At 34.8% G+C, this 14,468-nt stretch overlaps 5 protein-coding genes across 5 annotated transcripts; 2 read left to right on the top strand and 3 right to left on the bottom strand.

The window, feature by feature from the left end:
• Positions 1-151: 151 nt before the first annotated feature.
• ddx3 (putative RNA helicase) lies at positions 152-4,224 on the top strand (the record flags this gene model as incomplete). Its single annotated transcript, XM_004351743.1, has 4 exons — positions 152-341; positions 421-639; positions 2,025-2,596; positions 2,668-4,224. 4 exons carry the CDS (start codon positions 152-154, stop codon positions 4,222-4,224), a joined length of 2,538 nt encoding a protein of 845 aa, XP_004351795.1.
• A 314-nt stretch (positions 4,225-4,538) lies between these two features.
• Positions 4,539-5,286, top strand: DFA_09897 (uncharacterized protein; the record flags this gene model as incomplete). Its single annotated transcript, XM_004351742.1, has 2 exons — positions 4,539-4,546; positions 4,575-5,286. The coding sequence occupies 2 exons, from the start codon at positions 4,539-4,541 to the stop codon at positions 5,284-5,286; spliced, it is 720 nt and encodes a 239-aa protein (XP_004351794.1).
• An 89-nt stretch (positions 5,287-5,375) lies between these two features.
• Positions 5,376-8,701, bottom strand: DFA_09896 (uncharacterized protein; the record flags this gene model as incomplete). The annotated part of the gene is made up of 4 exons (XM_004351741.1): positions 5,376-7,330; positions 7,440-8,046; positions 8,307-8,535; positions 8,574-8,701. 4 exons carry the CDS (start codon positions 8,699-8,701, stop codon positions 5,376-5,378), a joined length of 2,919 nt encoding a protein of 972 aa, XP_004351793.1.
• A 274-nt stretch (positions 8,702-8,975) lies between these two features.
• Positions 8,976-11,494, bottom strand: DFA_09895 (uncharacterized protein; the record flags this gene model as incomplete). Its single annotated transcript, XM_004351740.1, has 2 exons — positions 8,976-11,282; positions 11,354-11,494. 2 exons carry the CDS (start codon positions 11,492-11,494, stop codon positions 8,976-8,978), a joined length of 2,448 nt encoding a protein of 815 aa, XP_004351792.1.
• A 386-nt stretch (positions 11,495-11,880) lies between these two features.
• Positions 11,881-14,365, bottom strand: DFA_09894 (uncharacterized protein; the record flags this gene model as incomplete). The annotated part of the gene is made up of 5 exons (XM_004351739.1): positions 11,881-12,390; positions 12,476-12,814; positions 12,884-13,375; positions 13,410-13,436; positions 14,330-14,365. 5 exons carry the CDS (start codon positions 14,363-14,365, stop codon positions 11,881-11,883), a joined length of 1,404 nt encoding a protein of 467 aa, XP_004351791.1.
• Between the last annotated feature and the right edge of the window lie 103 nt (positions 14,366-14,468).

Below are 14,468 nucleotides of genomic sequence, written 5' to 3'. Positions count from 1 at the left end.
GTAGATATTTTGTTGAATCGACAACAAGGATAAAACTCAAAGTCCTTTCACCAAAAAAAATCATTCATACATCATCAATCAATCTTGTAATAATAATAACTATATAATAATATCAACGACGACAAAGACGAGAATCATCCCTTTATAAAAAATGGCAATGGATGATAAGAAATTTGGTTGGGTTTTGGTTGGAGGCTTTTCATTTGTGATTGGAACGTTTTTCTTTTTATTATTCTTCTTTTTGTATATAAATCCAGTTTTAAAGGTTAGAAATGATTATTATGAAAAGGAATGTACTATTACTGGAACAACTATATTAAAATTTGGTTCTGGTTTTCAATGTAACTATTAAAAATTAAATATTAAATCTAAAAGGCTATACTCAAATTAACTAATATTATTATCATTTTATTTAATTAGGGAAATATTATCCATTAATTTTAACTCAATATAAAGATGATAATGGAGCGACAGTTGATGCACAATGTTCAGAGAATTTCTTTCAAATACATGCATCAGTTTATGGAAGTGGAAAAGCAGAGAGTTATATAGAAGATTTTACAGTTGGTGAAACAGTCAAATGTTGGGTGGACAATGATCTTGCATCACACTGTTTTATGAACACTAAAGTGCCTGGAGGTAATATTGCGCTAGTCAGTGTTTTATCAGGGTTCTTCTTTTTGATTACTCTCATCATCATCATCGTATACAGTGTCATAGCAATCAAAAAATTCTTTAACAAACTATTGGCTGCATAAATCAAAGCAAATCAAACAATAAAATAAAAAACAATTAAATTTATAATCTATAAACAACAATGATGATACGGAAACTAAACAACCGTAAAGTACGCACCTACAAAACAATGGGGGATACCCATCTTCCCCTCGTCCTCCTCTCCTTCACCTCGCACTCATCTCGACGCAACACACACGAACGAAAGAAAATAAAAAAAATTAAAAAAAAAACAATTATTGTGTTCACAACACGCGAGCTCTATTTGAGAGAAAGTTTTTTGAGAACTTTTTTTTAAAATTTTTTTTTCTCTTCCCCTCAGAGGTAAGCTCATATATTTATCTTTTTTTCTCTCTCTTTCTTTTTGTTAACTTTTTCGCAGTCTTGTGAACATGTAATATCAATCCTAACAATTCAAAACAAAAAACAAACAAAAACTACTCTACATTCTTTATACTCAATCAATCATCATCTAGTCTAGTTCTAGACTATTACTCTTTGTTTGTTTGTTTGTTTGTTCGTTCGTTCGTTTCGTGTTTTATCAAGTTCACAAAACGAAGAAGGCTGAAGATCAAACAATTATATTCATCGATTGGACTAGGCAGTTGGTTGTGTTCAACTTTTTTTCCTACCTTTTTTATCGACGTTTATTGATGTCGTTACTCGACTCGACGAGAAAATAATACAACATTAAATAATTATTTAAAATTCAAAAAAAATCACCACACCCACAATCCAATTGTCGAATAGTAGTATTTCTGTCGATGGTACCATTTGTATATTATTTATTTATTTGTTCAACAGTTACAATAATAACATATAAAAAAAAAACTCAAAGTAAGATAAAGATAGGATATCTATTTATTATTTCTTTTATTTCTCTTGTTTACAAATATATTACATCTTACAATCCACATCCACATTCACATCCATCTTTTTTTAAAAATAATTAAAAGACATACACCATAGATTTATTTTTTGATAACAATATAAATATTATTGTTTTTTTTTTTTTTTTTTTACTTTTTCCCTCTTTTAGACATTACTACAAATCTATTTTAGTAGTTTTTTTTTTTTTTTTTTACACAAAACTTCAAAATACTCTTATTTTTTTTAAAATTAATTCTAATATATATTTCCAATCCATAATTATTTTTAACCAATTTATTTATTTATTATCTTTCTGATGATATCTTTTAGATAATAAATTCATTCAAGAATTAGTCGCTATATGCCAATTGAAAAGTCAAAAGAAAATGATGGTAATACCCTGAATAATAATTTTTCAGGGCTAACCATCTCTAATGAAGGTAAGAACAACCAGCAACAATCCTCAGCCCCAGCCGGAAACAGTTCATCCGGACCAAAGCTTGGAGGAGACAAGTACGTTCCACCACACCTCAGACGTGAACAACAACAACGTGAATTAGATGAACGTGAACGTCAAACTGACAATGGTGGAAAGGGAGGTCGTGATGGTAACAACAACAGTGCCCCACGCGGAGTCGAAGGTGGTCGTACCATGACCCGTGAAGACCGTCCCCAAGAAAAAGACCCACGTGACTTTAGAGACGAAGCCCCCCGTTCTACTGGTGGTTACTCTCGTGAAGACAACAACGGCTACCGTGGTGGTCGTGGTGGTTCAAACTATTCCCCATCCTACCGTGGAGGTGGTGGTGGCGGTGGTGGTTGGGACCGTGGTAGTGGAGGTGGTTATGGTGGCTCGCCATCCTACACCCGTCCATCTGCCTTTGGTAACAACAACCGTGGAAGCGGTGGTGGTTACGGTAAAGGTAGAATCGACCGTTATTATGAAAAGTGGAATCAATTCAAGGATTCCAGAGTTCATAAGGATATGAAGGTAAGAAAAAAGAAACAAATCAAAAAAGAAAAACAAAATATACTTACTTTTTTTTTATTACTTGTTTGTAGAGAGACGAAATTACTTTAGATGAAAAGACAGCTGAAGAAATTTTCAAGTCAAAGGGTAATCATGGTATTGATTTTGATTCAGTTGATGATGATGACATTTCAATTGAAACCAGTGAACACATTTGTGCTGCTCTCAACTCTTTTATGGATGTTGATCTCGGAGATGTCCTCTTCCGTAACATCCAGTACGCCAAGTACACTCGTCCAACCCCCGTCCAAAAGAGCGCTCTCCCAATCATCATGAAGGAACGTGATTTGATGGCCTGTGCCCAAACTGGTTCCGGAAAGACTGCCGCTTTCCTCTTCCCCATCATCTCATCCATCCTCTTGGACGGTGCCCCAGAACCACCCGCTGCCTACCGTCCAGGTGTCCCACGTCCAGTTCACCCACGTGCCCTCGTCCTCGCCCCAACTCGTGAGCTCGCCCAACAAATCTACGAAGAGTCTGTCAAGTTCTCGTACGGTTCACCAGTTGCCTCGGTTGTCGTCTATGGTGGTGCTGAAATCTCTCAACAAATCGCCGAACTCGACCGTGGTTGTGATATCTTGGTTGCCACTACCGGTCGTCTCGTCGATCTCTTGTCCCGTGGCCGTGTCTCTTTGAGCCAAGTCAAGTTCCTCGTACTCGATGAGGCCGATCGTATGTTGGATATGGGTTTCGAACCACAAATCCGTCAAATCATCCAAGACCACGATCTCCCATGCAACAAGGATCGTCAAACACTCATGTTTTCTGCCACCTTCCCCAAGCCAATCCAGAACCTCGCTTCTGATTTCCTCGACAACTACATCTTCCTCAAGGTCGGCGTTATTGGTACCACTCAAAACATCACCCAGCGTATCGAGTATGTACCAGACGATGAAAAGAACTCGACCCTCCTCGATTTCCTCGAGACCTTGACCAAGTCCCAAGCCCTCACCCTCATCTTTGTCGAAACCAAGCGTCTCTGCGACAGTCTTACCGTCTTCCTCAACAGTCGTGGTTACCCAACCACCTGTATCCACGGTGATTTGTCCCAATACGAACGTGAGAGTGCCCTCAACTCTTTCCGTAGTGGAAACACCCCATTCTTGGTCGCCACTGATGTCGCCTCTAGGGGTTTGCATATTCCAAACGTTATGCACGTCATCAACTATGATCTTCCAAACGATGTCCACGTTTACGTCCATCGTATCGGTCGTACTGGTCGTGCCGGTAAGAAGGGTAATGCCATTTCCTTCTTTAACGAAAAGAACAAGCCAATCGCCCAAGAACTCTTCCAATTGATGAAAAAGTCCAACCAAGAAGTCCCAGATTGGTTCGATCGTTCCGTCAACTCTTTCCGTCCAAGCAAGGGTGGTCCACCCCAAAAGCGTTACAACAACAATGACAACTTTGGCAGACACTACAACAACAACCGTGGTGGTGATCGTGAAGACCGTTACTCTGGTGGTGGTGGTGGCCGTTCTGGTGGCGGTGGTGGTGGTCGTGGTGGAAACAGTGACGACTACTCTGGTTACCAACAACAATACATGGGTGGTGGCGGCGGTGGCAGCTATGGTGGTAGTTACAACTAAAGATCCAAAGAGCCAATCCAAGCTAATCCAATCCCCCCCCCCCCCCCCCATCTTTTTAATTAAATAAATTCTCTCAATATCCAAATTTAATTAAATCAAATATTTTTAAAGTTTTATTTGTATTTCTCTTTATTCTTTTTTGTTGACATCTTTCAGGTGATGCTGAAATTTCGAGCTTTGTGATCACAAAAAAAAAAAAATCAACCATCGAAATGAGTTGAAACAATCGATTCAACGAATCGACCTCAACTTTTAAAATTTATAAATTAATTAATTGGGTACCAAGATATTAATTAAAATAGTTTTGGTGAAATATGTACAAGTGATGATCAATGTTCTCAATATTTAAGTTGTACTTCTGGAGTTTGCACTAATCCCATTTCTCCATCTTGTAAAACTGGATCTGGTACCAACAATGCCTTGTGTCCAACCAATCAATATTGCAATACTACAAATGCTATCTGTGAAGATTTACGTCCACTTGGTGCCAATTGTTCTGGACTTGAAACATGTCAAAAAGGAATGTTTTGTACACCTGTTACCCAATATTGGACAACATGTCAACCAAGATTCTCTCTCCAAGAAGGAAGTATCTGTAGGGATAGTGTTCAATGTGATTCAACCAAGAATCTGTATTGTGGTCCACAAAACAATGCAATTCGATATTGTGAAAAGTTCCCAGCCATTGAACCATCCTACAATTGTTACACCAACGGTTCGTGCGGAAACAACTATATCTGTGGTTGTAGCTCAACTCCATCAACTGGTTCCTGTAAAGTCCAATTTGCCCTAACCCAAGAATGCCAAAATGTCTTTGGTAAATACACTGATTGCATAAATCAATGTCCAAGGGTTACCAACCCTGTTGCTTCTAGTTGTATTAATAGTTGCAATCGTTATGGAAATGTCCTCCCAGTTTGTTCTCCATACTATACTTGTTACAAGTATCAAGCCCCAACTGATACCTCTTCATCAAGTGTATCAATGTCATCAAACCAAAAAGAAATATCATTTATTATTCTATTCTTTATCTCAATAGTAAACATCATTACTTTTCTTTAAAAGATAACAAACAATAAACATTATTTATTTATGAGACCAACCAATTAATATATATTGTATTGATTATATTAAAAATGAATTTGGTTTATTTAACGAGAAGAGGATATTCTAATATTACGATTATCATTATGATCAAACTTGAAATAGAGAGGATTATTATTGTTTAGATTATAGAATCCTCCCATTAGAGAAGCTCCTTCTAATAACAATACATGACCATTTCCAATTCTTCTAATTTTTAAAAGGAAATCTACTCCAACAATGTCAAATCTAATTTCTTGTACATTGCTCTTTAAAATGATTCTATCCAATCTAATATCTTTTGCCGATGAAGAGATATTCAAACGTACCAATGAATTTGGTAAAAGGAGTGATTGGTTTGGGTTTAAATGTTTTCCATTAAATTGGATTGATGAGATAATATTGTCTTTATCACCTGCTCCCCAATAACTAAATGTTTCGACCAATTTGGGAATGAGTGTTGGTAGAGTATATCCATTTACAAATGAATATTTGACACTCTTTATAGTTTGTGCAAATAGAGGAACGGGGTTGGTGTTGCTTGTTCCAAACCACACTAGTTTATCTAATCGATCGAGATACCCGATGTCCTTGGTGGCTCCATCATAATTATCGATTGATAGCTTACGTAGAGTCGATGGTACAAAAGCAGGTTCAATGGGACCTCGGTATCTATACATGTATAGACGTGTTAGACTGGGAGGGAAACATCCCTGTTCCAACAGTCCTGTGCTGTTTACACCAAAAAATAACTCTACCGACTCGAGTACCTGTGATGAAAAGACGTGTGATGGTATTGGCGCATGGCATCCATACAATGTCAACCTTTTAAGACTTGACAATGTACCTGGTGGTAGATTGACGATATATTGTGCTGAAATATACAATTTCTCTACTCCAACATAGAATGAAGGCATTAGATAACAGTTGATATTTGGTGTAAGAATCTTTAGATTGCCACTTGTTGTTGGTGGTAGAATATCCGATGATTCCAAAGTTGTGCATTGTGATGAGATGGATAGCTTGTTGAGTTGGACCAAATTTTCTAAATTCAATTTAAATCTTTCGGTAGAATCTACCAACAATCCAAGATTGGTGAGGGTTGGTGGGAATAGATATTCATGTGTTGGAAGAGGTGAAGGGATTTCTTCAACAGATATTGTGAGTGATGTCAATGTGTTTGGGAATATGTTTGGGTTTCCGAGACCAATTACATCACATCTAAGATCGATAGTATGTAGACACGTATTGACCAATCCGAGCATACCAAGATCTACAATGGTTTGATTAATCATAGATGAACTATTCAAAACCTTTAACGACCGAGGAAGACATTTTAAACCTTCAAAGTTTGACAATGTTAGTTCTGTCAGTGTATCAGGTAATTGACCTTGATCAATCTTGAATACATTGTCCAACGACAAACGAACCAATCCTTTAGGTAACAATTCCGTTGGTATAGATTGAAATGGTATATCTTCATCTTCCTCTTCTTCTTCTTCTTCATCATCATCTTGATTGGGCCATACCTTTTCTAAAGGATAGATTGATAGTGATTGAGTGTTTTTTGGTATACCCTCCTTGATATATCTTGATAAATGTTTGACTATTTCTTTTTCTGGTATTGCAACAACTACCTTTTCAATCACACTATCATTATTATTATTATTAGAAGAGGATGATGATGATGGTAATGATGTAATGTAAAGTTGATTTGACAATGAATTATTAAACCATTGTTTAAATGATTGAAGGTATAGTGATGTATTGATAACTTGTTCAGTTATAGGATTTATGGTTGGTCTTGCATGTGCAAATTCTTTGATATAGGATGACAGGTCGAATGCAAGACTACTCGAGTACTGTCCTCTAATATCGATAAAGAATCTTTTGCAAGTAAAGAATAGACACACCAAATCTACATTGTCTCCAATATACCCAATAATCTTTAAAATAATTCTATTTGGTAAATGATTATCGGTTAAATAACATTTGTTGTTAATGTCTTGCATTCTGATGTTTTCTAAAAATTAAACAATAACCGTGAAGTTATGTGAGTATTTATTTTCTCTTCAAAGACTAAAAGTGCAATTGTGAATAGGATGTTATAGGATTGTCGTAGCTGAAATAACTTGTTTTAGAAAGGTCAGAGTGTTCGAAAACTCTAGAGGCATCATAAAAAGTTTGATTTTCCAGAGATTGACCAAATCCTAACTTTATGGTTGCAATGTTTTTCAATATTGTATTGAGTGTCCCCAATCTTAGCTGAGCATCAAGTATTAAAAGTGATTTTGATGCAAGTACACCTACATGAAACATGTTGTAACTGATGCTCACTCCTCGAGTCAACCTAAAATGAGTGATCGATGTGTTTCTTGCAAGCATGTCAGATACCAATTTGTAATTTTGCTCATAAAGATGGATAGGACCTGTCAAACAAATCTCCAATTGTCTGATGTTTTGGTTGGTTGAAAGTGCATCAAATAGCGATGGTGTGTTTAAGGATGGTGCTTCCATTGAAAGACTTTGAATACTTTTGTTTTCAATCAACATCTTTGCAAATGGCGATGCAAGTTCTTCAGATAGATCGTTAAAACCTCCACCATCCAGTATTAACATTTTCATACTCTGATGCGTAGCAATCGAGTTACAAAGTTGGTTCCAATGTTGTTTGGCGAGTTTGCTGGCCGCCACATTTGTTTGATTTTTAGTGGACGATAATAATAATATTTTATCAAACTTGATATTAAAGTATATGGTTTCGAGTTGAGCATTCGAGTTGATGATGGTGACAAGTTCCTTTAGTTGAAACATTCCAAAGTTGATTTGGGTAAATCTCTCAGGTACACTTCTCCATATCCACAATTGGTGTTGAGACAATGACTGATTGATGTTACACCAATACTTTACATAGTTTTCAAGTATGGTTTGGTATGTTTGCAAATCTGAGCTCTCTCCTGAATCACCACGATGAATAGACACACTGGCTCTCTTGATACAAGGTGATGATAGTTGTACGAGACCATCCAAACTATTTCTATCCAACTCGACACGTCCCATTCTAATTTCAATGTATGGAAATTGTTCAATGATCTCAATTGTTGATTGTTTGTGTAGAGTATCATTGATTCCAAGTTGGTGGTGGTATGTCTGAGTAAATCCAATAAATGATCATCGGTATTATACTCTTTTGTATGTTTATAAATAAAAGTTGAAATATAGTCACGACTAAATAACGAGTATTCTTTTGACAATTGATTCTTTACTCCTTACCGTAGCATTTTTCTATTGATTCTTTGTCTTCTTCTTTATGTGAGATATTTAAATCACCAAAATAAGTTGAATATATTGTAATGTGTGGTTGTACAAGTTTAAACCATTGTTTGCACACCATTAATATCCTTTTTGTGAGTTGATATTGTTCTGTTGCTTCATCTTGAAGCCCCTCTTTCCTGATAGAATATTCTTTCGTTCTTTATTTCATTCTCTTCTAGTCTATATAATTCTTTGATGATTGATGAACTGATAAATATATTCATAGTAGATAAAATAAGATAAGAGAGTGCGTGTAAATACTAGCATCTTTTTGTGCTCATAAAATGTTCATTTGGTCCATTTCAGATGACTATTTATTTCTGTTGTAATAAATTAATTAGTTTTCATTTGTTTTAATCGTCATTGTCAGATTGATTAAGGTCATCATCTAATAATAATAAATCATCTGGATTTAAAGTATTTCTTTTGTTATCTTTGATTGGAGTTAATTTGGAATTGGAAATGATCGATTTAAAACTACTACTACTATTATTATTAAAAGATTGATTATTCTTTTTAAATGAACTTTCACCAAAATCGATTTCATCGTCTTCAATGAGAGCTTGGTCTACAGAATCTTCGACCCAATTAAATTCGTCGTCTTCTTTTTTTACTATACTATTTCTATTACTGCTATTGTTACTGCTGTTACCATTACTACTATTACCATTACTATTATTATTACTATTATTATTATTATTATTATTTACATGACTAGTGTCTAATTCATCGATTGATAATTCGTCTATACCTTTTCTAGCATCACGAATATTGTTTGCCAAAGCATCTGATATTTGATTGAATTGATTTGATTCTGAATTTAATGAATCAATTTCCATTTCAATGTTTGCCAATGATTCTACAAGAGTATTACTGTATTGCATAAGATCTTCGACATTATTGATCCCAGTTACATCTCTACTCAACCATTTTTCATCCAATAATGATTGATCCTTGTCATCAACATTGATTGGTGGTGATGTTGTATCAATGTCGTCATCATCAACAGCAGACGTAACAGTAATAAATTTCTTTTTAGTTGATAATGTTTCTGTTGTAGGGGTGGAGAGTGGTTTGTTGATGGTACTAGTTGTAGAACCAGGAGTGATTGATTTTCTTTGTGGTAAAGATGAAGATGAAACTGATTTTGATAATCTACCAACAGGTGAGGTTGAAGTTGTAGTACTCGTAGTACTAGTACTAGTACTAGCATTAGTATTGCTAGGTCCAGCAGTACTATTTGATAATGAAGTTTTTGAAGATGATTTTGTTAGAGTGGCAGGTGGTTTGTTAATTTGAGTCGTAAGGTTTTGTACTGCTGCCGATTTGATTTGATTGGCTTTAAGAGTTTGAGAAAGGGTTGGTTTTGTACCTGTTGGCGCCGATGTTGGTAATCTACTTCCAATACTACTAGCTCTTCCTGTTTGTGTTGATGTATTTGGACTGGTTGATGATAAAGGTTTTGACAAATTTGAAAGTGACGATGTTGGTGTTGATAAAGTGGAAGAAATAGGTGTTCTAGTTGTACCCAAACTGCTCTTACTTCTAACAATTAAAGATGCATCCAATTTTTTGGCAGCTGTCAATGGAGCTGTGCTAGTACTCGGACCTGCACTTGATGATAATGTTTGATTCATACCTAAACTAGACCCAGATCGTCTGGGTATTCCTGAAACGTTTGATGATCCTGATGAAGATGTAGTTGTTGTACTGGTTGTACTTGTAGTAACTCTACTTTTTAAACCAGATGCACGACCTGATGCTGTGGTCGTGGTCGACGTAGAGGAGGTTGGAGTTTTAGCACGTGCACCATTGACAACTACTTTATTATCACCCTTTTTAAAATCTGTCATATCCAACTCTACATCCATACTTTCTGTTACTTTGGCCAAGTTTTCAGCTTCTTCCAACTGCATTTGGTGTATACGAGAAGCCAATTCAAATTGGGCGGGTGGTAGTTGATCGAGCATGGCAAATAGATTCTTTTGTGTGGTGGGTGTGTATGCATAGAGCATGGGCATTGCACCCTTTTCGTTGAGTTCACAGTATGCCCAAAATGCAAGACGTGCCAACGCACGAATATCCGATCCTCCATCAATCAACAATGCCGTGACGGCACGTTCGAGCAATGGAACACTTGTCAATAGGATCATACCCGGTTCTTCAATGGCACGTGTCAAAATAACCAATATGTACTCTGCTGAACGTCTACGTAACTGTTCGTTGTGTTGGTCTTGCGAAGCAGTGACAATACTCTGCAACAAACCCTTTGTTTGGACATTATTGAGTATGGCCAAGATGGCAGCATGTGCAGCTTCAGCTGTAATAGTCACCTTGACAACTACAACCTTGAGCAACGCCTGTAGATAGAGCAGAGCAAATGGTTCAAACCTTGCTTTTAGACGAAGTGCCAACAACTCTACCACTGCACATGCTTCTTTGACAATAGTCGAACGTACCTCTGTCACTTGTTCAATCAATGATGTCGATATTGATCTGAGATAGACTGTAAACTGTTTCAATTCTATTCCACTACCATTCACTATTCTCTGTAATTGTATCAATGCTTTGTATCTATGTGACCAATCTCTTGACTCTTTTGATTTAAATTCATTATTTATATCTTCTATTTGTTTAAATAATTCTTTTTCATTATCAAACTAAAAAAGAAAAGTAAAATCTTAGATCAATACTAAACTACAACTATAACATTTCATTCATTTAAACTTACATCAATTGGTGAAGTATCTATTTTAGTTGCAGGTGATAATAATCTTGATGTTGTAGGTGATGATGATGATGAAGTAGTTGTTGTTGTTGGTGATGATGATGAAGTTGTTGAAAGTCTTGATCTAACTTTATTCTCCATCATTTTTTATCTCTATATCTCTTTCTCTCTCTCTCTATCTCTCTCTCTTTTCAAAGTATTACACAACCTACTACTTTTATTTTGTTCAAAATTCATCGCAATGTAAAAAAAAAAAAAAAATTACCCTTTTTGAAGTGGTTTGGTTGTTAATTAATTAATTTTTAAAGTTTCAAATTTATAATTTATTAATTTGATCAATGATAATACCAGTTGGATCTTCAGATAGGACAATATTTAAAACTTGACATTAACTCCATTACATCCATTCTGATTTGACTTGTATCGATGATTGCGGTGAAAGGGTAATGGCAAAGAGAGCATCGAAACCACCTGCACCTGGAACACCAGCGGCGACACATCCCAATACCTCCATTGTCTTGTTGGCAAGATCAGTTTGTTCTTTTTGGTTCAAGTGGTACTTGAGCAATATCACCCATTTGTCTCATTAATGTACGAACTTGGGTGATGGCACTACGCAAAAGACACAATTGCTTTGCAACCGATCCATCATCTTGCTTCCACTCGGACTGTGCCAATTGTGAGTATTTGTCAATTGTCTCGTTATAAGATTGTTGATTGTTTGCGTAGAGTTGGTGTAATTGTTCAAATGAATTTTTAACCTGTGTATTGTTATTATCGAGTTGTGTCCAAAGTGCAAGTGATTGCTCTGGATTGGATTTACGCCATTCCAATATCTTTTTAACCATAACCGGTGTATTTGATCCGATACTAACATCTGCCAACAACAATTCTAGTTTTGGTGGTAATGCCATTGGTTTGTTTTCATTGTCCCAATCGACTAGTCCATCACTCTTGATCAATTTACCATTAAATTTATAATCTTTTGGTAATATACTTTTTAATAATTGATTAGATGTTGGTAATTTATTTTCATCATACTATAAAAAAATAGAAAAAAAAAAAAAAAAAAAGTAAGTAAAGTATTACTAATAATAGTTGATTTTTAATAATATTTCTTCATACAAGATTTAAAATTGATTGAATTAAACTAGGAGAGAATCTACGATATATTTGACTACCATAGACAGCACTACTAATATCAAAACCACTACCAATTTTACCTTGAGCTACACAATGACATAGTTGAGCTAGGTTGTGTAATAATGCTCTTTGTTGTTTGTCGTTTGCTCTGAGATCGATAGCACCAAAATACGATAGAATAGCAGCGGTCAATGAACCAACCAATGCAGCTGAACTACCAAGTCCAGTCTTTTGTAAATCATCCAATGAACATTCCAATGGCAAGAATGCAGGTAAAGATTTTAATGATTCATATGTAATTGGTAATCCTCTAGATTTTAACTAAAACACGTAGAAAATCATAAGATTGTTAGAATCTTGAATGTTTACATCCTATTTTTTTAGTCATACTTGAGGAATTTGTGAATAAAAGTCATTACCACCAAGAATAGTGATTTCAAGACCCTTTGAAATGATTGAAAGGAATTGACTATTTGGTAGAATAGCAGAGAGAGCAATAAAACTATAGAGAAGTGTCTTTTCAACATATTTGTTTGATTTGAATTGATCAATGTAAAGAGGATCGGCAATGATATCGATTTGTTGTTTATCGACATCACCCAAATCACTATATTTGAATTGATAGTATTGTCTTGATTTAAATTGTGGTGATACTACTATCATTGGGTATGATCCAGATAAAGAAGAAGATGATGATGATGATGGGTTTGAATTGATAGATTTGACAATACTATAGAATCTTGAATTAATTGTCAATACTAAACCATCATATAAACGATCAAGTACCAAGTATCCACCTGTTACCAATACTTTTCCTGGTGCCGAACAACAAACTTCTTCCATCTCTTGACAATCCAAGTAGTGTCTTTTGTCTATCTCTCTCTTTTAATACAAAGAACAACAAAAAAAAAAAAACCTCATCAGCAGATGCAATATTGATGCGCTCAAAAAAAAAAATTATAATATAGTAATAACTTTAACTTTCTGTTGATTTATTGTTCTTGTAATGACAAGAACAAATCGATCGTACAAACAATTCAAGTCAATAATATTGTGTTACAAAGATACTTTATATAAAACTATATAGTTATAACAAACACGACATTATTGACTAGTAGTAGTAGTAGTAGTAGTAGTTGTTGATATTTACTCTACAAACTACTTTTAATGTTGTGATATTATTAATTAAATAGAGTAGTCTTTCGGAAAACAAAGATAAAAATAAAACTTTTTAATCAGAATTTTCTATTGCTCAAACGATTATCCAGTATAGTTTCACCAGGTCAAAGAAAAGAAACTGGTCGCTTGAACTTTTTTTGAAGAGTAACGCGTTCCAACCTTTTTTTTTTTTTTGTTCCAAATTTTTTATAAATCTCTCCTCTCTTTCATTTTGCCTATCTCATTTCTCTCCTCTTTTTTTATATCACTTTTTGTAGCATCATAGAGAGATAACTTTATAGGTAAGAAGGAAAACAGACAATCAGATGACACAATATCAAAAACGAATATAGAGTAAAAATAAGTAGTAAATAACGAGAAAAGGTCAAAACACAACATCAACAACAACAACAACAACAACAACAACAATTCTGCCGCAGTGTTGAAAAGAACAACAACAAATATAAGATATCTACTACAGTTATATATCTATACAACACAAACAACAAAAGATATACAAAACAAAACAAAGAAAAGAAAAAAAAAGATAATCTTTTTATAGGTTATAGTTACTTTTTTTGTTTTTTCAACTATTACGAATACTCTATTATTATAACACGACGAGTCTATTATTAAAACTCGAAAGAACCGTTTTTTTTTTATATTCATAATTTAAACAATAGTACTATTATTAACTCTCTCTCTATATTTCATTTTATATATATATATATATTTGTACCATCTCTATATTGTACCTTTAGATTATTAGGTGTAATTTTTTTATTTATTACATTCGCGTATACAACACTTTTGGTTT

The sequence above is a fragment of the Cavenderia fasciculata genome (assembly GCF_000203815.1).
Source record: "Cavenderia fasciculata unplaced genomic scaffold Scf_EU5ZYIE02H8LDV-5, whole genome shotgun sequence".
Lineage (NCBI taxonomy): Eukaryota > Evosea > Eumycetozoa > Acytosteliales > Cavenderiaceae > Cavenderia > Cavenderia fasciculata.
This window is presented reverse-complemented; position numbering and strand designations above follow the sequence as displayed.